The 20,935-nt window shown below is 37.0% G+C and overlaps 3 protein-coding genes across 3 annotated transcripts in view; 2 read left to right on the forward strand and 1 right to left on the reverse strand.

Annotated features, from left to right (window-relative positions):
- Positions 1–2,832: 2,832 nt before the first annotated feature.
- Positions 2,833–7,399, forward strand: tmprss5 (transmembrane serine protease 5; the record flags this gene model as incomplete). Its single annotated transcript, XM_016501311.1, has 11 exons — positions 2,833–2,935; positions 3,050–3,163; positions 3,965–4,100; positions 4,646–4,759; positions 4,844–4,887; positions 4,978–5,140; positions 6,318–6,502; positions 6,598–6,696; positions 6,818–6,960; positions 7,057–7,209; positions 7,315–7,399. Coding segments are annotated over 11 exons (1,263 nt in total), but the record flags the coding sequence as incomplete, so codon positions are not given.
- Positions 7,400–8,386: 987 nt separating this feature from the next.
- LOC107699912 (PIH1 domain-containing protein 2-like) lies at positions 8,387–12,422 on the forward strand. Its single transcript, XM_016501357.1, has 5 exons — positions 8,387–8,758; positions 9,360–9,483; positions 9,736–9,984; positions 10,155–10,429; positions 12,133–12,422. The coding sequence occupies exons 1-5, from the start codon at positions 8,573–8,575 to the stop codon at positions 12,262–12,264; spliced, it is 966 nt and encodes a 321-aa protein (XP_016356843.1). The 5' UTR covers positions 8,387–8,572; the 3' UTR covers positions 12,265–12,422.
- Positions 12,423–12,827: 405 nt separating this feature from the next.
- Positions 12,828–20,935, reverse strand: part of LOC107699911 (dixin-A-like) — a 13,920-nt gene continuing 5,812 nt past the window's right edge. The window contains exons 2-15 of the mRNA XM_016501356.1: positions 19,257–19,366; positions 19,018–19,172; positions 18,490–18,576; positions 18,322–18,375; positions 18,142–18,192; positions 17,792–17,896; positions 17,585–17,638; positions 17,302–17,391; positions 16,956–17,027; positions 16,708–16,869; positions 14,358–14,424; positions 13,930–14,038; positions 13,734–13,842; positions 12,828–13,637 (exon numbers count right to left, since the gene is read on the reverse strand). Coding sequence (XP_016356842.1) covers positions 13,554–13,637; positions 13,734–13,842; positions 13,930–14,038; positions 14,358–14,424; positions 16,708–16,869; positions 16,956–17,027; positions 17,302–17,391; positions 17,585–17,638; positions 17,792–17,896; positions 18,142–18,192; positions 18,322–18,375; positions 18,490–18,576; positions 19,018–19,172; positions 19,257–19,366 — 1,309 coding nt within the window. The 3' untranslated portion in view covers positions 12,828–13,553. The remainder of the gene's footprint in view (positions 13,638–13,733; positions 13,843–13,929; positions 14,039–14,357; positions 14,425–16,707; positions 16,870–16,955; positions 17,028–17,301; positions 17,392–17,584; positions 17,639–17,791; positions 17,897–18,141; positions 18,193–18,321; positions 18,376–18,489; positions 18,577–19,017; positions 19,173–19,256; positions 19,367–20,935) is intronic.

A 20,935-nucleotide genomic window follows, 5' to 3' on the forward strand; every position in this document is an offset into this window, starting at 1 on the left:
AAACACATTTGATTGAAAGTTCTGAATCTATTGGTTTGTCATCTAACTCGTTAGCAAATGCAGATTCCAAACAGTCTACTACAAAATTGTGAGTTATGATTTAATAACCCTAACTCCCCTGAGACAGATCTCAAACTTTTGTGGTAATTAATGCTGAAAATATATATAAATAATGACATTTTGAAATAAGCATATTTGTGTGTAAGATGTAACAATTTAATATATAAAAACATTTGTAGTTTTATCATATCGAACCATGTGTATTCAGCATTTTAACATGGATGAGCAGAAGGTCAAAAATCTGTAGAGCAATAATGGGATTTTTCTAATCTGCTCTCGCTGCAACATGTAACACCATACAAAAAGAAATACTGAAATTCTGTAGCACACTTGCTCTCCATCTGTATGTTTAGAAATTCTTATATCCTGATATGAGACTTTTCAACATATTGTAATTACAACCCTTTCCCAGAAGCTGTGAACTGTCAGGTAAGCTCCATGACACACTTCTGCTGGCACAGGTAAAAGTGGTGCTAATCAGTCTGTATCCTATCAGTAACAGGTGGATATCTTTGGCCTTACAAAGGGCTGGTTCAGGCAGTCAGGATAGGCCCCATGACCCCCTTGGTAAAACAACGGGTTCATTCTTTGCTCCACTGCTGACCTCATTGTCTCTTTGTGGAGTGAAAATCCAGAGTTGCATTCTGCTCAGTGGTCAGACAGCTGCTGGTGTGCAGCATCTCTACTGTAATGGATGTGAGTGGATGAGAGAGCAGTCTGAGCAGATCCCACCAGGAAACACCTGGATCCAAACAACCAAAACATGGTGAGTTACTCCCAGCATGTTCAAATACAGAAACATATCTAATAATATGCTTTTTTCAGCAGTATGTGCTATATTTTGCAAGACTGAGATAATGTCTGTGTTATATTTTCAGTCTATATGAGTATTTTCTGCTAGAATGATTCTATTTGCTGGTGAGTCTTCCTAAAATGTGTTTTCAAACAAGAACCTGTTTGTAACCTGTGGAAATAAGTATGTTAAAAAATATATATTCTATTGTTTACAGGATAATTTCAGATCTTTAGTGACAATTAATTCATTACATTTAATTTAGTTTATTATTTGATTGTTTATCAGGGAAAATTATTGTATACATATTTAATAAATAAATAAAGGAAGTAGCATTTCTAAAGCCAACTTATCACATTGATTATCATCACATTGCTATTGTTCTAAGTTCTTTTTTATATATACAGTGTTACCTGAAATAGCAATAACTTTATAATACTACGTACTGCATAGAAGATCACTAGAGTAGCAAAAGAGTAGTTACAACAAAACACATTTATCGGTGTTGTACTCTGAGTGCTCATTGATAGCTCATAATTAAAACGGTGTGCTATTTTCTGAAATAGTGTATGTAACAAGTTTATTCAAATATAAACCTATTTAAACTAAAAAATCTTTCACATGACCTACAACAGCCTACGATTTGTCACAAATATATATCCATAATTAAAAAAAACAATGGAGACAAAAGATGTATTGCATTTTTTTTATTTGCCGTACAAATTTTGACAAAGTCAATATGTTCATTATATTTAAACTCAGCACAAGTAGGAACCTTATTGTGAACGCAAAAGTCAATATTAGTTAATTTACTGACATCAGTACATTAAACCAGATCTCTTTTATCATGGCTTATTGTATGAATGAAAGAAAGAAAGACCCCATAGGGACTCGAGGTGCATTTACATTGACATTTACATTTATAATAATAATACAGTAAGCACAAGAATTACAACAACAACGACACACACACAAACATGTTAAATTATGGTTCAACATTTTAATATATAAAATGATTATAATAATCATATAATAATCTTTTATAATATAAAAGATTTTAAAACAATTGAGCCTTCACACTGGTACTCTGTAATGTCTTCCAGAGGGCAAGAATTCATACTCTGTATGCAATATGTGCAGTGGGTCAGCTAAAACTTTATATGCTTCCCTCACAACCGATTGTACATATAACAACTCTAGGTGATATTCTCTTTTCCCTATCTTCCATATTGCAATTTTTACCGAATGCGCAAGCTTAGAACTATAAGGTTACCAAACCATGCCGTGATGGAGTGCAGTCTCCTACTGAGCTGGGGTCAAAATAATCTCCTCAGTCTTTTTTGTATTTAAAATAAAGTGGTTTAGATCACACCATTCTACAAACCTTGATACCTCTGAAAAATAGACTGACGGATCCATATGTTCAAAAATAAGGCTCAGTACAGCAGTGTTGTCTGAGAACTTCACTATGAAGTTATTAGGGTTATCACCACTTGAGCACTCATTAGTATACAATGTGAACAGAATAGGACACATTATTTTGATATGCAATATGACACTGAGATTGATTATGTCATTGGTTCTATTACAGAGTCTTAGCAGAGATGCTGTGGCAGTGATTGAGAATCCTGTGGTCAGACAGTCTTTCCATCCAGAGCATCTGCAGGTGGACAGGATTGAGACGGGCCAGAATAATCCCACCTGGATCAGAGAGCTACAGTTTCTCCATCCAGGCAAGTCATTTACTAACACACAGCTAAGCAGACATCTGTTCCTTTAAAAGCATTTGCAAAGGTCAATAAAAAAAGTTTTTTTTTTACATTTTGATTCTATTTCTTACAGTTTTATATTATATAACATTATATTATATTAGATATAGATTATTTCAGTATCATTTTTAGTAATTATTTATTCTTTCTAAGTAATACTCTTTCCCCTTTTTTTTTTTGATATTTGTTGAACAACTATTATTATTTAATAAAGTGTCTGGCAAAGTGTCGGCCCATAAACTGGTGAGAGTGTTTGCAGCTCTGTGTGTACTCTGTCTGCTGGGAGGTGTTGTCATTGGAGTTTGGTTCATAGGTAAGAAGTTAAATAATTCAAAAGCTTTGGTGAAATTTGTGCACTTATAATGTATAGACACAGTAGCACTCAAATTAAATATTTCTGCATTTAACGTCTTTAATGTTTTTCCAGTGAAAATTCTCTTAAGGCCAAACTCAGCTCAGAGCCCTGTGAGTTTAGGAGACACTAAAGACACATCCTTCTGCAATGTAACCGAGGACACCTCTGTGAAGGATACCAGGAAAGGTAATAAAGGTCCCTTTATTTGCACATTTTGCAAAAACAACAGTGACCCAGCAGGTAAACAGCACAGTGGACATTCATCCAAACTCACTGGCACTATAAACAAAGTGACAAACAATGACCAGCGAAAGCTGTAACAAACACATTAACAAGAGAAGCAAACTAAAGGGAGAGGAAGTAAAAATTAAGTGGACTATGCAGCTGGCATTGTAACTAACTAAAACCAAGTAACTCTATAACATTAGTACTATCTTGAGTACATTTTTTGAGTAGTGTGAAAATAGTTCAGTTGTTTTCAACGTAGTGGCCCAATAGCGTAACTTTTAAAGGAGCTTTTCGAATACATACTGCTGTTTTTAATGTCTGAGCAAATGGGATAATCAAACACACGCACCTAAACAGTAATTTCTCTCATATTAAGCAATGGAAAGTCTGATTCATTCTAGTGAACTGTTAATCTTAAATTGTCCTCCCCTTCATATAAAAGCCTTGAAAAGTCTGATTAATCCTAGTGAATTGGTTTATCTTAAATGGTTACTTGTGTGGCGAGCATTGGAAAGTCTGATTAATTTTAGTGAATCTGTTCATTTGGATGGTTCATGTAAATGAACAGATTAAAAATGAAACCATTCGCGTCTCCTGGATTTATTTGTGCCTGCAATTTCAACACATCAACAAATACTTTGATTTCTTAATATATCCTCTAAACAAATTCAGTTTAAATATCATATCCCCTAACAGCAGCCCCATTCACTGTGCTACAGTATGTTGTTTTAGGAGGGATTTTGACTGAATGGGGCTCAGTGTTTTACAGGATCAGTGCTGAGAACTCTCTTCTGGAGATCCAGCTGGAGAAGCTACAGACGTGGCTGCCCGTATGTTACGAGAGGTGGAACTCCTCTCTGGGAACGCTTGTATGTCGACAACTGGGCTATCTGAGGTGAGCATGCTGACAGCTGAATCACACACACACACACTTGCTGCTCTCAGCACCTTTCACTTGACTACCAGCTGTGGCTGTTTTCTGTAGGTCAACCATTCATAGAGTGACAGCAGTATTGAAATGTACTTTAAAGTCATGTTCCCTTCTAATTCAAAACATGACGTGTGCAGCATACAGACATTTCAAGGGATATTAAAGGGATAGTTCACTCACAAATAAAAATGCTGTCATCATTTACTCTCCTTCATGTAACTTCAAACTTGCATGGCTTTTACTGTTGAGATTTTTTACAGAACCATGGAGCTGTTTCCAAAAACAGCCTTTTCCCTAAAATGAAAGTGAAAAGTGCTGTCAAGCTCCAAAAAGGATGAAAAAGCACAATGAAAGTGTCATAAAGTAGTGCGTGATCTGACGGCTACAGTGAACAGTGAGAAATTCTGTTTGGAATGAAATGAGAAAAAGTTAATTAACTGAATTAGGAGTTAAAATTGTAATTTTTAGATGAACTAAAGCAAGTGTTGTCAAATAATCTCTCCTTTCAGATTGTCAAAGCACAAAGGGGTGAATCTGACTGATATTGGGCCGAACTACACAGACGGATTTGTCCAAATCACCTCAGAACACCAAAGCAATTTGGAGAGTTTATGGCGTTTCAGGTAGTCGAGAAAAATACAAATTCTGAATTTCCAGAACAACAACTGTCACACTTTTTCTTTTTCTTTCTTTTTTTTTTTTTGCAGGGTAAGCTGTAGTATAGGAAAGGTGATAGCACTGAAATGTTTTGGTGCGTCTTAATATATTAGTCTGAAATAATACATACTATCCATATACACTGTCTATCTGTGGCTGAGTGTGATTATTTGCTTCATTGTAGAGTGCGGTACCAGAGCAAAGTTACCTAGGATTGTTGGAGGAGTGGAAGCCACTCTTGGCAGATGGCCCTGGCAAGTGAGTCTCTACTATAGTAACCGCCACATCTGTGGAGGATCTGTCATCACCAACCAATGGATAGTTACAGCTGCTCACTGTGTCCACAAGTAAGACTCTTCATTTACAATAACTATGACTTTGGGTGAATCTCACCAGACTTGTCAGAAACCCAAAGAAAAACAAAATAAGAGACGGGTTATAATATTGGGGTTAATTATGGTTTAAAGGAATAGTTCACCCAAACAATGAAAATTTGCTGAAAATATACTCACCCATCCAAGATGTAGAAGATGTTTGGGGAAATTTAGCATTACATTACTTGCTCACCATGGATTCTCTGCAGTGAATGGGTGCCGTCAGAATGTGAGTCCAAACAGCTGATAAAAACATCACAATAATCCACAAGTAATTCACATGACTCCAGTCCATCAATTAACGTCTAACATCAATTAAAGTGAAAATATGCATGTTTGTAAGAAACAAATCTATCATAAAGGCATTTGAACTTTAAACTGGCACTTCCAGCCAAAATATGAGTCCATAATCCATAATGACACTTCGTCCAGTTAAAAAGTCTGTCCCCTGTTGTCCTCTCACATCATAACAAATTTGTTTAGTACTGCTTTGGATTGTTTTCACTTGTAAATGCTGCTTGATTTGTACATATTTCTCTCCACGTAATGATTTTTTTCATTGGAGAAAGCAATATTATGAATAGAGGACTCGTATTTTAGTCTGAAGCAACAGTTTGAAATAATAATAATAATAATAAAAACATCTTGATGTTTTGATTATTTAAAACATGCAGCTTTTCACTTCACAAGACATTAACTGATGGACTGGAGTTATGTGAATTACTGGATGATTGTGATGTTTTTTTTTTTATCAGTTGTTTGGACTCTCATTCTGACGGCACCCATTCACTGCAACTAAATTTCCCCGAAATCGTTCCAAAGAAGAAACAAACTCATCTACATCTTGGATGGTCTGAGGGTGAGTACATTTTCAGCCGATTTTTATTTTTGGGTGAACTATTTCTTTAACCCTAAAAGGACATGTTTTTGTGAGACTCACCCACTGTAACTATGTAGTAGTTGACAATAGTGTTGGAATGTGGTGCGTGTTGGAATGTGGTGTTAGGAAGATACAGGATTAACCAGATGACAGGCACTGTAACATGAAACATAATGCCACTAAAGTTTCAGTTTCACATTGGGTTCTGCAAAGGAATTTATTATAAGCCAATTAAGTGTGCATATCATCTGATTTGCTTGCTTATTGAAGCTACAGGCTACCTCAAGTGTCCGGTTGGGTGGTTTACGCTGGTATTGTAACCAGCAATTCAGCTAAACTGGCTCAATACCAAGGCTTAGCTGTGGAGAGGATCATCTACAACAAGAATTACAACCACAGGACGCATGACAATGATATCGCTTTGGTGAAATTAAGAACTCTTTTGAATTTCTCAGGTGACCAATATTCAGTAAATGTGTCACTGTGTGTGCCATGTATTTCATAATATCTACTAGTTATTTCAGGTTTTAAACGTTCTTTGCACACCCAGACACCATCAGACCTGTGTGTCTACCTAAGTATGATTGTGATCTACCAGGAGGAACCCAGTGCTGGATCTCTGGTTGGGGATATACACAGCCAGATGATGGTACTGTTTTTCTACAAATGCATATTTAAATGCATGTATATTAAAATAAATACATATTATTTAAATTATTTTTATGATTTAGACATTGTACTGTATGTAAATTATCCAATCTTTTTTTAAGTTCATATACCAGAGGTTCTCAAAGAGGCACCTGTACCTTTAATAAGCACAAAGAAATGCAATAGCTCTTGCATGTACAATGGAGAGATCACCCCTCGAATGCTCTGTGCTGGATATACAGAAGGAAAAGTAGATGCATGTCAGGTGAGTTTCATTCTGCTCAAAATGTTTTTCAAAATTATATTAGATTTATCTAATACATTTGTGAGAAGATGTAGTAATGACTCCACATTTTCTTAGGGGGACAGTGGAGGTCCTCTGGTTTGCCAGGATGAGAATGTCTGGAGGCTGGTTGGTGTTGTTAGCTGGGGAACAGGCTGTGCTGAGCCAAACCATCCAGGAGTTTATACCAAAGTGGCTGAGTTTTTAGAGTGGATATATGAGATTATAGAGGTAAGTATGAATGAATGAAGAGACAGGCATCAATGACCCTTGAAATATAAACTTAAGCTGTTAATTGATATGCTCTGTGCTCTTACATCTTGATTCCTGTCCTAGAGCTACTAAAGACTCACGTTTGATAGTAGAAAAGAAGAGAAGAGAAGAGAAGAGAAGAGAAGAGAAGAGAAGAGAAGAGAAGAGAAGAATAGAGAAGAGAAGAATATCCGGACCATTTTTAAAGTGTGGCCTTTTATTTTACTTATTATATTTTATTATATAAAGCCTCAAACATTTACAAAGAAATGTAATGATTACATTTAGATGTTTGTACATTACATGTTTGCTGTATGTTGTGTTACTTTGTGGTTTTAAAATAAATGTATAACAACAATTGTGAGCTGTTCTTTTTATTTTCATTTAAAAAATCCCAGACACTCCATCTTAAAAAAGTTAGCCATCTAATTTGTTTTCTTCTATACTGGTCATTAAATTCAACTACAAAAATGTAGATTGGCCCAATTTTAATCTGAAAAGTGAGACTGATTATATCTTGGCTAACTGCTAGTTGGTCAAACTAGCTCTTAAGGCACATTTTTTTACATAGTGGCTATGTTTATGCAACTGGCCCCAGGTGTCATTATTGTTATTGTACTTTTGCAGTTTTTTGTTTTTGTTACTGTCTGGAAAGCCTAAAGAGTATTTAATTAACGTGTATTTACAAGTTCTAACACCGCTTTAATCAAGAAAGTCTGGCTCGTATTTAATCAACCTGAATGCCAGTGTCCGCTGCTATCACGTACAAACTGTTACTTTTCTCAGCGCTGATAAGCCTGGTCCAATCATAGTCGCTTGTGATTACGCGATACGATTTAATAAACCATTAGATGAATCACCAAACAATTGTATTGTATCTAAAATCGTTTTTTAGAGTTTATAAACGTCTTCAGTAACACAAAAAACATTTAATTCGGAGGATCCGGCGTTCCGATGCCCCTTGCAACCCTGAATTGAAACGGTTATTTTGAGTAAACAGCGCCATCTATCGGAAGACAACAGTGCATGTGTTAGATTAGTTTCTATGGTAACCTTCTATGAGTTTAGGGAGGGCGAAAAACTTGTCCTGGATTGATCATTTATCTTGCTCTTTTACAAAATATTATTATGTAAGACTTTTTTTTGCACCAATATACCAAGCATTTGTTACTAAATATTGTACGTTATCTGGTAAATATCCGTCTAACTCCAAACAGTTTTCATATTAGTTTTAGCCTTCAGTCAGTCAGCGCGAGTAACGTTAACTTGTTACACTTCTTTTGGAAGGATATTTAACTAGCATTTTGTTTAGTTGTTACACTAGTTTCGGTACATTTTGAGCATGGAAATCCCTGGCTATGATAATAAGGCAGCTCTGCAGCAGGTCAATCAGTTTTGGTCGATGTTAGATGACATGTCTCAGAATAACCCGGAGGAGTACAGGACCTTCATTGAACGCCAGTTACGGGAAGGAGCGGAGTTTCACTCACCGCCGCAGCCGCACGCCTGCATCCGCACTGCTCTGCTGGTAAAGTAAACTACACCTTTAAACTTTACCAAGTCTGTTATGATTTAGCCTATTTTATAGAGCCACACAAACAAATATTCCATTGTAGCTGTATGAGAGCAGTTTAGAGGCCTTATTATTTGATTTGATCGCTAGCTTTTTTTTGTCATGGTAACGTAATACCATGTTCAGGGCTTGACATTAACTTTTTTGGTCACCAGCCACTGTGGCTAGTGGTTTTCCAAAATTACTAGCCACTCAGCATTGTCACTGGCCTCAATTTTGTTGTTAGGAAATTACTACTGCATACTCAAATTTATTTGTTTATTTATTTATTTATTTTTAGCTATATAACGGTCAGTTTTCCCTAACTTTATTAAATTTATGCATCATCTCATGTTCCTTAATATAATTGCATGACATTCCTGGAAGTAAGTGCATTAAAGTTCCATGAAAAGCTACATGAATGGTAATTATTTAGTACCATGGTATTAGCTTCTGATACCATCACTGAACCATGGTGGCACAGAAAATGGCTGGCATGTACAACTAGTTTGAAATAATAATTTCTGAGTATGATGTAGAAATCTAAAAAGGACTTTCTCTCTGATTACTTTTTCAGGGATCAAAGGAAGGAATATTGTACATTAACATGTGCGGTTGGAAACGTGTACCAGCGCCCACTTCTTACAGTGATCCCGTTCCTGTGTGTGGAGGACGAATGGAGACAGTGACTGAGGAAAATGGTACAAAAATGCCATCTCATCCTTAACAATTAAAATTACTAAATGCTTTCAAACTATTTTCTTTCTAACTAAAAGACTCACTTTTTAGGTGACATTTGTTCCATTATTCATTGGTTCATAGTCTTGTATTCCAATCCAAGTAACTCACCAACTAACCTACTTGATTTTCTGCTTGATTAACGTCCTATCTCCTTAGACCTGATTGTTAAACACCTTATATTGAGACAATCTGATCTCCTGCGTGTTTTACAGAGCAATACAGTGTTGTTGATGTTGCCTTCAACCCTGAAGTTCTGCAGACTACAGAGAAAGACAAACATGAGAAACAGAAGCTTCGCCTACTTGCTCTGAGCTTCATCCAGCAGCAGCACAATCTGAGTCTGTCCCAGCGCTATAAACTCAACAAAGACAAAATCAAAGGCAGAATTCAGGATATGAAGCAGCGTCTCATGTCACCACAGACGTGCGAATCTTCTGCCAAAAACCCACATTCTGAACCAGGTAAACTGCCCATGAAACACAGTGACAGTTTGAGCTTTATCTTACAGGTTTTAAGAGCTACTGAGATTAGCTAATTGTATAGAACCTCGTTATGAACCTGCTGGAATGCAAATGAAGTGATTTTGAGGATTGCAGTGCAATATTGAGTGATTCTACCTCTCTTTGTGTAGCCCCATCACTCCTGCAGCAGATCTCCTCACTGCGGCTGGCTGAGAGTAATGAGGACTCAATCATCCAGCTGAACACAGAGCAGGAGAAGAAACCAGCCCGATCAGGTCTCATTGAGGTGATCTCCAGCACAGAATCAGACCAATCGCAGCCACAACAGCCCAAGCATCGTCTCACAGTCTGTCCTGATGGCAGCGGCTCATCTAGGAGCCTGCAGCTGAGTGTTGAGCTTCCTGGGGTGAGATCTGTGTCACAGTGCCGGCTCAGCATCTCTCAGGTCAGTATCACCAGTACGTCAACTGTGTGGGATGAAGTTTTAATTACAAAACTGTTGCCCCCACTGTGGCTAGTGGTTTTCCAAAATTACTAGCCACTCAGCATTGTCACTGGCCTCAATTTTGTTGTTAGGAAATTACTACTGCATACTCAAATTTATTTGTTTATTTATTTATTTATTTTTAGCTATATAACGGTCAGTTTTCCCTAACTTTATTAAATTTATGCATCATCTCATGTTCCTTAATATAATTGCATGACATTCCTGGAAGTAAGTGCATTAAAGTTCCATGAAAAGCTACATGAATGGTAATTATTTAGTACCATGGTATTAGCTTCTGATACCATCACTGAACCATGGTGGCACAGAAAATGGCTGGCATGTACAACTAGTTTGAAATAATAATTTCTGAGTATGATGTAGAAATCTAAAAAGGACTTTCTCTCTGATTACTTTTTCAGGGATCAAAGGAAGGAATATTGTACATTAACATGTGCGGTTGGAAACGTGTACCAGCGCCCACTTCTTACAGTGATCCCGTTCCTGTGTGTGGAGGACGAATGGAGACAGTGACTGAGGAAAATGGTACAAAAATGCCATCTCATCCTTAACAATTAAAATTACTAAATGCTTTCAAACTATTTTCTTTCTAACTAAAAGACTCACTTTTTAGGTGACATTTGTTCCATTATTCATTGGTTCATAGTCTTGTATTCCAATCCAAGTAACTCACCAACTAACCTACTTGATTTTCTGCTTGATTAACGTCCTATCTCCTTAGACCTGATTGTTAAACACCTTATATTGAGACAATCTGATCTCCTGCGTGTTTTACAGAGCAATACAGTGTTGTTGATGTTGCCTTCAACCCTGAAGTTCTGCAGACTACAGAGAAAGACAAACATGAGAAACAGAAGCTTCGCCTACTTGCTCTGAGCTTCATCCAGCAGCAGCACAATCTGAGTCTGTCCCAGCGCTATAAACTCAACAAAGACAAAATCAAAGGCAGAATTCAGGATATGAAGCAGCGTCTCATGTCACCACAGACGTGCGAATCTTCTGCCAAAAACCCACATTCTGAACCAGGTAAACTGCCCATGAAACACAGTGACAGTTTGAGCTTTATCTTACAGGTTTTAAGAGCTACTGAGATTAGCTAATTGTATAGAACCTCGTTATGAACCTGCTGGAATGCAAATGAAGTGATTTTGAGGATTGCAGTGCAATATTGAGTGATTCTACCTCTCTTTGTGTAGCCCCATCACTCCTGCAGCAGATCTCCTCACTGCGGCTGGCTGAGAGTAATGAGGACTCAATCATCCAGCTGAACACAGAGCAGGAGAAGAAACCAGCCCGATCAGGTCTCATTGAGGTGATCTCCAGCACAGAATCAGACCAATCGCAGCCACAACAGCCCAAGCATCGTCTCACAGTCTGTCCTGATGGCAGCGGCTCATCTAGGAGCCTGCAGCTGAGTGTTGAGCTTCCTGGGGTGAGATCTGTGTCACAGTGCCGGCTCAGCATCTCTCAGGTCAGTATCACCAGTACGTCAACTGTGTGGGATGAAGTTTTAATTACAAAACTGTTGCCCTTTTTATTTTATAAATTGAATTTTCCACAGTTCTGGTTTAACCTTTGCGCAGACCTTATATGGGTTTTATTCATGTTGTGAACTCAATAAGGGGTTGGTTTTTATTATTTAGGATGATATTCTCCTGGAAGTAGAAGACCTTTATTATCTTCATCTTCAGTTTCCTGAGTTGGTCAAGGAGGACACATGCACGGCAACGTTTAATAAGAAGAAACAGACTCTAAATGTTACAGTGACTGTGTAATGAGAACACTTAACTCTTATTTATCCAGAAACTGAAAATATAAACACTATAGTTGTATTACCGACTTTTGTCTCCAAGATCATTAATCATGCAATGAAATTCACGGTTACATCAATAATTATATACATCATTTTTGGCCTCAACAGGTATATTTTATTCACAGACAGACATCTGTTCTTGAAACTATAAGACTGTTATAGAGATTATGTAGGGATGCACCAAAATAAATTCTTAAGCCAATAATTATTTCATGTTATTGCTGTTAAAATAAAATGATTATTAATTTTAATAATTATTTGATGTTAAAATTCTGTATTATTTTAAATAATTTAAAAATAGAACATTATAAACTAAAATCTCTAATTTTAAAGTGAATTTAGACATAACATTATAAAGTACAGTATGAAAAATGGATATTCATTCTTAGATTTGCTGAAGATTACATTTAGTTTAGTTTAGAAAAAAAAATCTCTAATATCAGCAAATAATCAATATAACAGATATATTGTGCATTGCTGAGATTTTAGAAAATTGAATACACAAAAAAGCCTCCACCTGTGCACAGAAAGCCTTTAATAAAAGGTGGACAAGTGTCAACTGCATTTGCATTTACAACACAGATACCAAACACTATAAACAGACATGCAAACTTGATAGGAAAAGTACAATCATTTTCAAAAGGAATATTTCAATATGTTCAAATGTTACAAATTTGTACAAACAAAGCTTTTACCATCCCTTACTTTCAAAGGATAGTCAAGAAAGGTTAACACATTTTAGTGAAAAATATATTACCGTGAATGTGTGGACATTTTTGATGATATGTTTTCTTAAAATGGCCTTTTTCTCGCAGGACAATACATGCACACAATGTGTTATATGCTTGTCAAAGTTTGGCAACTAATGCAACATGTTTATTATTTGTCACTGCACAAGACAAATACAAGTTTTAAATAATCTTCTTTTCTTGATCACTTATCACAATGGCAATGCTGAAACACTAGATTCTGGAAAACAAAATGTACCATAACCTCAGTGCACTCAAAAACATCAGTATTTAGCTGTAAACCATTTTTTTAACAAAGTTAAAAATTCATTCTTCTTTCATTCTTAAAAATGTATATACCCTATTTTAGCCTGCTGTACACTGCACACTGGCCTGCTGTAATGACATAGTGAACTGGTTCAGTGAGATTCACAGTTAGGACAGGACAAAGGCTTCAGAGTTTTACAGGGATGAGGTATATGTTGGTAAAACATACATTCTGAATGGATCAAACCCTCATGCTCTATCTCCCCTCTCCGTGATCCTCCTCCACCCATGCGACAATCTTCCCTTCCCATCCAGGAATAACAGCATCGTCCTGAAACACCTGAAAGACGTCACACACATTTAGAGAAAGACCCTGAGCAATTGCTACTTTTAAGTTTGGAATATTGAATTACTCCTGATTGGTTGTGATTTTCACCTCTTCCTTCACTGTTCCAAACTCTGGATCCAGAGATTTGAAGTGATATCTGAAACTGCCATGTCTGTCCACAGCCACCTTGAAATCCTGTAGCGTGACCTCCCCCAGCCTACCAATAAATAGTTCATATTTAGATGAGGAGACCTGTGGATTCAGTCTCTATAAGATGATGCTATAATGTCATTATTTCCGTCACCTCTTAGGGATATTGACCAGGAAGGGTGTGAGAGAGCGATCTGTGTAGTAGAGTACTTTGGTTGAGGCTGCTGCACTAAGAACAGGGCTACTGTGAGAATGAGCCATCTCTGGAAAAAAGAAAGCAACCATTTAAGTAATGGAAATTGGTGTGAATCAAAAGTGAATATATATATATATATATATATTGCTCCTCTGTAGAGAAAAAATTGCATGTTCAATATGTGAGCAAATCGTTCCTTTGAGTCAGTTCTTTTCAGTGAATTGGTTCACAGATAGAGTAGAATAATTCAGTTTGAATGTGAATGATTTTTAAATCCAACAATCACAAACGACTAGAAAGGTTACAGAAAAGCCATTCATTGGTCTAAAAAGTGGGACCCTGCATGAATTTCTATAGAATAGCAGAATAACACTGAAGTGACCTACTTGAGCTTGATGGCCATGATTCTCGGTCTGTGTGATTGGCTTTTCGTCCAGGAGACGTAGTTGAACTCTGGGGTGGCACAACAAAATTTCAGCATGACTTTTATTGCTTAAATGCATGTTTACGATTCATCCATGCATATATATTAAATTTTTTTAATGTTGTAAACTCAAAATATCATTACTGGACACTCCACCCCAGGTGAAAAAAGTGCACTTCCATTCATGTACTTAAAGTGCTCTATTTCATGCACTAATTAATATACTAAAAATTATTCTTTAGTACTTTTTAAGATAATCTTAAGAACATCTATGTGTACTCAACTGTGCTATTTTGAGACACCATGTATATGAACTAAAATGTGCTTTTAACATACTATATCTGTATTAAAAAAAATGTATTTAGTTACCATACAAACCTTTCATACAAAGTTCATATTCATGGTATCTCAAAATAGCAAAATCAAAATTCCCTTCAGGAACTCGAGCTGCATCGAACGCTTTGGGAACGCCCTCGGTGAGACACCGTACTGAAGCCTGTGTGAAATCAGTCCAATAGCGAAGCGAGACGTTACGAGCGGGGTGACGTAAGCAGCCAGGAAGCATAAAGGCACATCCGGCCAGCGTGCCTGTTAGCTTTTGCTCTTCAGCGAGCGCGTCTGTGGTGTGTGTGTGAATGTATGCAAAGCACTCAGTCAGTAAAAGAAAGTTAAGCGAGAAAAACAATGCCAAAATCAAAAAAGAATGTGGCGAGCGGACGGCGTTTCAAGTCGTGTGTTCCTCCTTGCCCACGTTATATCTCGGGTGAGGATACACACGATTTGTGCGTCATCTGTTTGGGAGCGGAGCATGCACGGGCAGCTCTCGAGGGGGCTTCCTGCCATGATTGTGAGCTTCTCCCGCTCCGTGTGCTTCGCTCCCGCCTGGCCGTCTTCGATGAAAGCGGCCAGGCTCGCGATCCTGCTGGGTCCGGCCCCGCTGTTGCTGAGGCACAGCGGCGGCTGTTATCGTGGGCGGGCCACCAAGGAAACGGCCAGAGCCATCGGCCGTTGCATGGCAGCTCTCGTGGCCACGGAGCGACACCTGTGGTTAAATTAGGGCTGGACAATAATTCAATATCAATATGTATCGCGAACTTAGATGTCCTTAAGATTATCTTAAGAAAACATCAGACTTCTCAGCGGTGATGCATGCAGGACTTCTCTAATCATTTAGTCCACTTAACCTCCACCCCTGCAAGCTCACATTCATCCGTCTCCAGCGCAATGCCAACATCTCAAAATCCAATCAAAAACCGATGCATAGAACCAAGTCCGGCCTTGCATTTTTTCTTTTTCGATAATCTGTTAAACTTGGATGGACCTCGCAATGTGGGGGAAAAAAAACTGTTGCTATTTGTGACCCTGGATCACAAAACCAGTATTAAGTAGCATGAGTATATTTGTAGCAATAGCCAAAAATACATTGTATGGGTCAAAATTATCGATTTTTCTTTTATGCCAAAAATCATAAGGATATTAAGTAATCATGTTCCATGTAGATATTTAGTAAATTTCCTACCATAATTATATCAAAACTTCATTTTTGATTAGTAATATGCATTGCTAAGAACTTCATTTGGACAACTTTAAAGGGTTAGTTCACCCAAAAACTATGAGAATACATTTTGTGCGCAAAAGAAAAAAAACAACAACTTTATTCAACATTTCGTCTCCACCCTGTAGTGCCATTTTGGAGAATATCCACTGGACATATACAGCGTATGCTATTCAGGGTCAGACAGCTCTCAGATTCCATCAAAAATATCTTAATTTGTGTTCCGAAGATGAACGAAGGTCTTACAGCTATGACTGGTTTTGTGGTCCAGGGTCACATTTCTGTTTCATTGCAACTTTAATACATATTTTCATCTAACATGGAACATTATGGCAAGTTTAAACTACATTATAAAAAAGCTTTTCTTCCAGTAATGTTAATAGAATATTTGATCAAAGTTATCTGGTCTTTAATAATGTGCTCAAAACATTACAAAAAAATTATTTATTCATCATTCATGGAAAGTTATTTTCCGAAACATTTTAGTTGGACATTTGTCTAACTATTTTTAAGCATTAATACTTGTGTTAGAGATGTTTTAGATGACATTCAAAAGTAACTTATCCATAATGTTTGCAAAATGATCAAATGGAATGTTCTCTTAATGATTTCTATAACTTATCATATTGCCAAGAAAAAAGAAGAAGTTTAAAAACATTGAGAAATAACGTTTTCATAACTTAACATGAACGTTAGCAAACATTCTTGGAATATATTTTTGTTAGTAGTGTTGGATACAGGTAAAGGTTGGACTTGCCTTTCTCTCCTGCCTTTTCTTGTTCTCGGTGGTGTGGAGGCGGTCCACTAGACTGGCCACACCCTGCTCCAGCGTGTCCAGCGTGTGGTGCTGCGGGTCATGACCGCTGAAACTGTCCCTCAGACTGCGCAGAGCATCTCGCACCAGCTGTAGCTCATCCCCCTGATGCACACATCCAGCCAGAACAAACAATACACACATTTATTAGAAATTTTAAACTTTTTAAAATGAAGAATGCCATGACTCACCATTCTGTATTGGAAAACAGTGGAGGATGTGTCGATCATGTGACTGTAGCCGTTATTCTCACAGCCTGACAACTGAAGCAAACAATTTTGTATTATTAATGTAGAACACTACAAATTTACTAAGTCGTTTATGGTTATACCTTACAGTAATCCACATTTTATGGGAATGTCTAAGAAATACGAAGCTAAATACATTAGGAAGGTCAGGAGACTCTTGTTGTGCTATGGCTCCCACTAGTGGAATAAATTACAGCTACAGAGTGTTTATGTACAACATTATGATATAAAAATTCGATAGGACAATCAAATATTGCATAATCAGGCCCCTAGTAGTTAATTTAGTTACCCTATGATAGCTTTCACTGATCCTGAGCAATGCATCATCCACTTTTGCTTGCTGCTGCTGAAGAAGTCTGTCTTTCAGCCCGAGTTCTTTCTACAAAGACAAGTGCATGTGAGAGAAAAAAGTATTTTCATGAATGTACTATATATAAACCAGCGGGTTGCCAAAAAATTGCTGCAAAACCAGAAGTAAAATAATGTATCCAAGTAATGAAAGCACAAAAGATGATTAAAGAACACTAAATGGATTCAAGCATACTAAGCATGATTAGGATGAATTTGCCTACTTTATATTCACTCAGCAATCTGTTTCGTTCACTCAGCTTTCTTTCTAGTTCCACCTAAAGAAAAAAAAAAACTGAAAAAAACTTCAAATATTTGACACATTTATAGAGAAGAACCAAATGCAATTGCATATTTGTATATATATATATATATACAGTGGTGTGAAAAAGTGTTGGCCCCGTTCCTAATTTCTTATTTTTTTGCGTGACATTCTGTCCCTCCAGCTCCTCTCTGGCCATGCTGGATCTGAGAAGCTCCTGCTTGAGCTGCAGCACTGAGTCCTCCTGCACAGACATTCTCTGCTGCAAGGCATCCTGGGTAGACAGATGGACACAGGGACAACATTTAATTATCCCAAATGCAACAAATCTGGTGTACACTGCAAAAGCTAATGTTGAAATTAAAGAAGTGAATAATTATCCACACTTCTATAATATAATATAATAATAGAAATTAATATATAGATTTACATTTTTATTATATTTTGTATATTACATACAAATACATACATACATTTTATATATAAAAACAGACTACACTAATTTTCATGTGGTCTCACCTTAATAGCCTGCAGATTACGTGCCTCCTGCTTGTATCTTAAAAGTTCTCTCTGCAAAAAAGTACATTACAACTTTCATTCAGTACACAAACTGCACTATATTTGCACTCTATCTATCTATCTAGACAGATCTATCAGTAGTTTTTGATTATTAATCATTTTTTCAGAAATATAATTGACCTTCAGATCTAAAGACTCCTCCATACTCTGGTCCAGACGACTCCGGATTAAAATCTTCAATGGCAGGATAAAACGAATATGTCATTACCATAATAGACTGTAAATGAGACATGCACAGTTTCTCACATTACTCCTAGGAAAGCACAGAAAAGCAGAATGATAGATTACCAGCTGTTGCTCTGAGCTGGTACTGTCTCCAAAACTCAGAGTAGATGTCTGCTCGTCCTCAGGTAGTGACCCATGCAGCAGTAAGGCCTGAATGAAGACACGTGTACAGTGCGCGTGAGGTTTCTGAAGTGCTGAGGTACTGTGAGTAAAACTAGACCGCTCACCGTGAACATATGGTGTTGAACCAACAGTCATCATGTGATCAGTCAGACTACATCATCTCGCTAAGGCTAATTTTATAACTAGCATTTTATGTATTATAAATACAGTTAAATCATTTTTTTATGTAATATACACCAATGAAAAGTTTTGGGTCTGTAAGATTTTTTTTTTTTTTTTTAATATTACAATTTAAAATAAATATTTGATATTTTAAAATGTAGTTTATTTCTGTGATGCAAAGCTGAATTTTCAGCATCATTATTCCAGTCTTCAGTGTCAGTCTTCAGTACATGACTTCAGTATTTGACATAAAAAGCTTGATGTCGCAAAAACAATGCACAATGTAAATATGTGCAAATAACTTACCTGAAGCCTAGTCACCATTTTCCTGGTCTCTTGCATCTCCTTCTCCAGCTGTTCCTGCTGGGCACATAGCTGTTCCTCCCATGTGCTGGTTTCCTCTTTCCCAGCATGCTCTGGGCCAGGAGACGGCTCCGTGGCTGAGGATTTCACTACATCCTCTACAAAGGAAACAAATACAACAAAATACAAGAAACATATAGAAACAGAATGGAAAGTAGGGTCAAGTAGGGAAAACATCCTACCTAGGCTTTGTGGTTGCTCTGTGTGGTTCCACACTAGCTCTCCTGAATCTTCAGATTTGGCAATAATGTACTCTTCCTTGGGTGTGTGTGCTGGACTGGATGAACTGAGGCTGGAGAGATGTTGAAAGAATCAGTTAGGAAGATAACCATGTATTTGTATGGTCCTAATTATCAGTCATATGTAACCACCTCGAGTAATTTGATGACAATGAAAAAAAAGCCTTTTGTGTACATAAGGTATAATGTGTTCACTTTTAATCACATGTAACTGAACTAAAAATAGGCAAATTCCAGTTACAATAGACATGTCACCATTCTCATACAGGTTTTCAGTTTCAAACCGCACTAATACAGTTTCAGAGCATTCTTAAGTCACATGCCATTCATCTGTTTTCAGTAAAGATGAAATGAGAGACTATCTCCAACACCCCTAGCTGTTCCTATGGCATGGGAATGTGATATTGAAATTGAGATCTAGCAAAGAAATTAAGACAGAATGAAGTCTGTCACACAGAATAAGACACAAAGCAACTCTCTCAGTTGATTAGCGTTATCAATTCAGTCTTGTTTGCATAAACTGATGACATTTTGATAAGGACTATTAACCAGGATTACATCTTCTTGATTAAGCTTCTGAAAATGACTACATAAAGGGATGTGTACACAGGCATGAAATTAAAGCAGAATGCCGCTTTGAGGGGTGCCATATTACTAAATGTTGATTATTTATACAAAGAGGAACATGCTGATTTATAGTAAACCAGTCATAAAACATAATCTGAATGGCTCCTCTAAAAATATTCATATCACACTGTACTTTACATTCACTATGCATTATGGACAATGGGTTTGTTTTGTTTATTTTGCAACAGAAACCTATTCACTGGATTTGTTTCATAACCCATTTTATTTTGTTCCAAACTGTGGGGATAAAAAAGAAGAAGTTTCAGTAACTCTTTCTGCAGCTTACATGATTATGCCAGTTTGCGGTGTTAAGTTATTGTCTTTGTGAGTGAATTATTGAATCATTCACTCAACCATTTCATTCAAAACACTGATTCATTCAGGAACAAAACACCCGAATGTCTTTGTGAATGAGTCATTGAATCACATACTCGACCAATTTGTTCAAAACAATGATTCATTTAGGAACAAAACCGCTGAATGTCTTTGAGTGAATCACTGAATCATTCTCTCAACAGCTTTGTCGAACACAAATTTATTCCATAAGGCCGGTATTGTGGGCTTTGCTCAGAGACATATCGTTGTTGGATCTATTTTCATTGGCGGAGCAAAAATAGACAAAGTAACTAAAAATATATATTGTATTTAAAATGTAAGCTATTCTAAATTAACTTCTTGTGTATTGAACTGCTGAATAAAATGAATATCATGTGCTGTTGGCCTGAATGTGGATGTCACATTATTACTTTCAGAATTGCTTACTGTTGGTCAACTTGGTGAATTCAGATTGTGAAATCTGTGTTGGGATTTTTTTTTTCGGCATCACATGAAATTTCCTTTTTGCAGGTCCTGGGTCAGACATAACCCAATGTTTGGGTAGTTTTTGTGTTACTCAGATCCTGGGTCAGACGTAACCCAGCGGTTGAGTTATTTATCGCGGCGATTTTGCGTCTTCTCTTCACGAGAGAGCAGTTCTAAGCGCCATCGAATTGATG

This window comes from Sinocyclocheilus anshuiensis, unplaced genomic scaffold (genome assembly GCF_001515605.1).
Source record: "Sinocyclocheilus anshuiensis isolate Anshui unplaced genomic scaffold, SAMN03320099.WGS_v1.1 scaffold891, whole genome shotgun sequence".
Lineage (NCBI taxonomy): Eukaryota > Metazoa > Chordata > Actinopteri > Cypriniformes > Cyprinidae > Sinocyclocheilus > Sinocyclocheilus anshuiensis.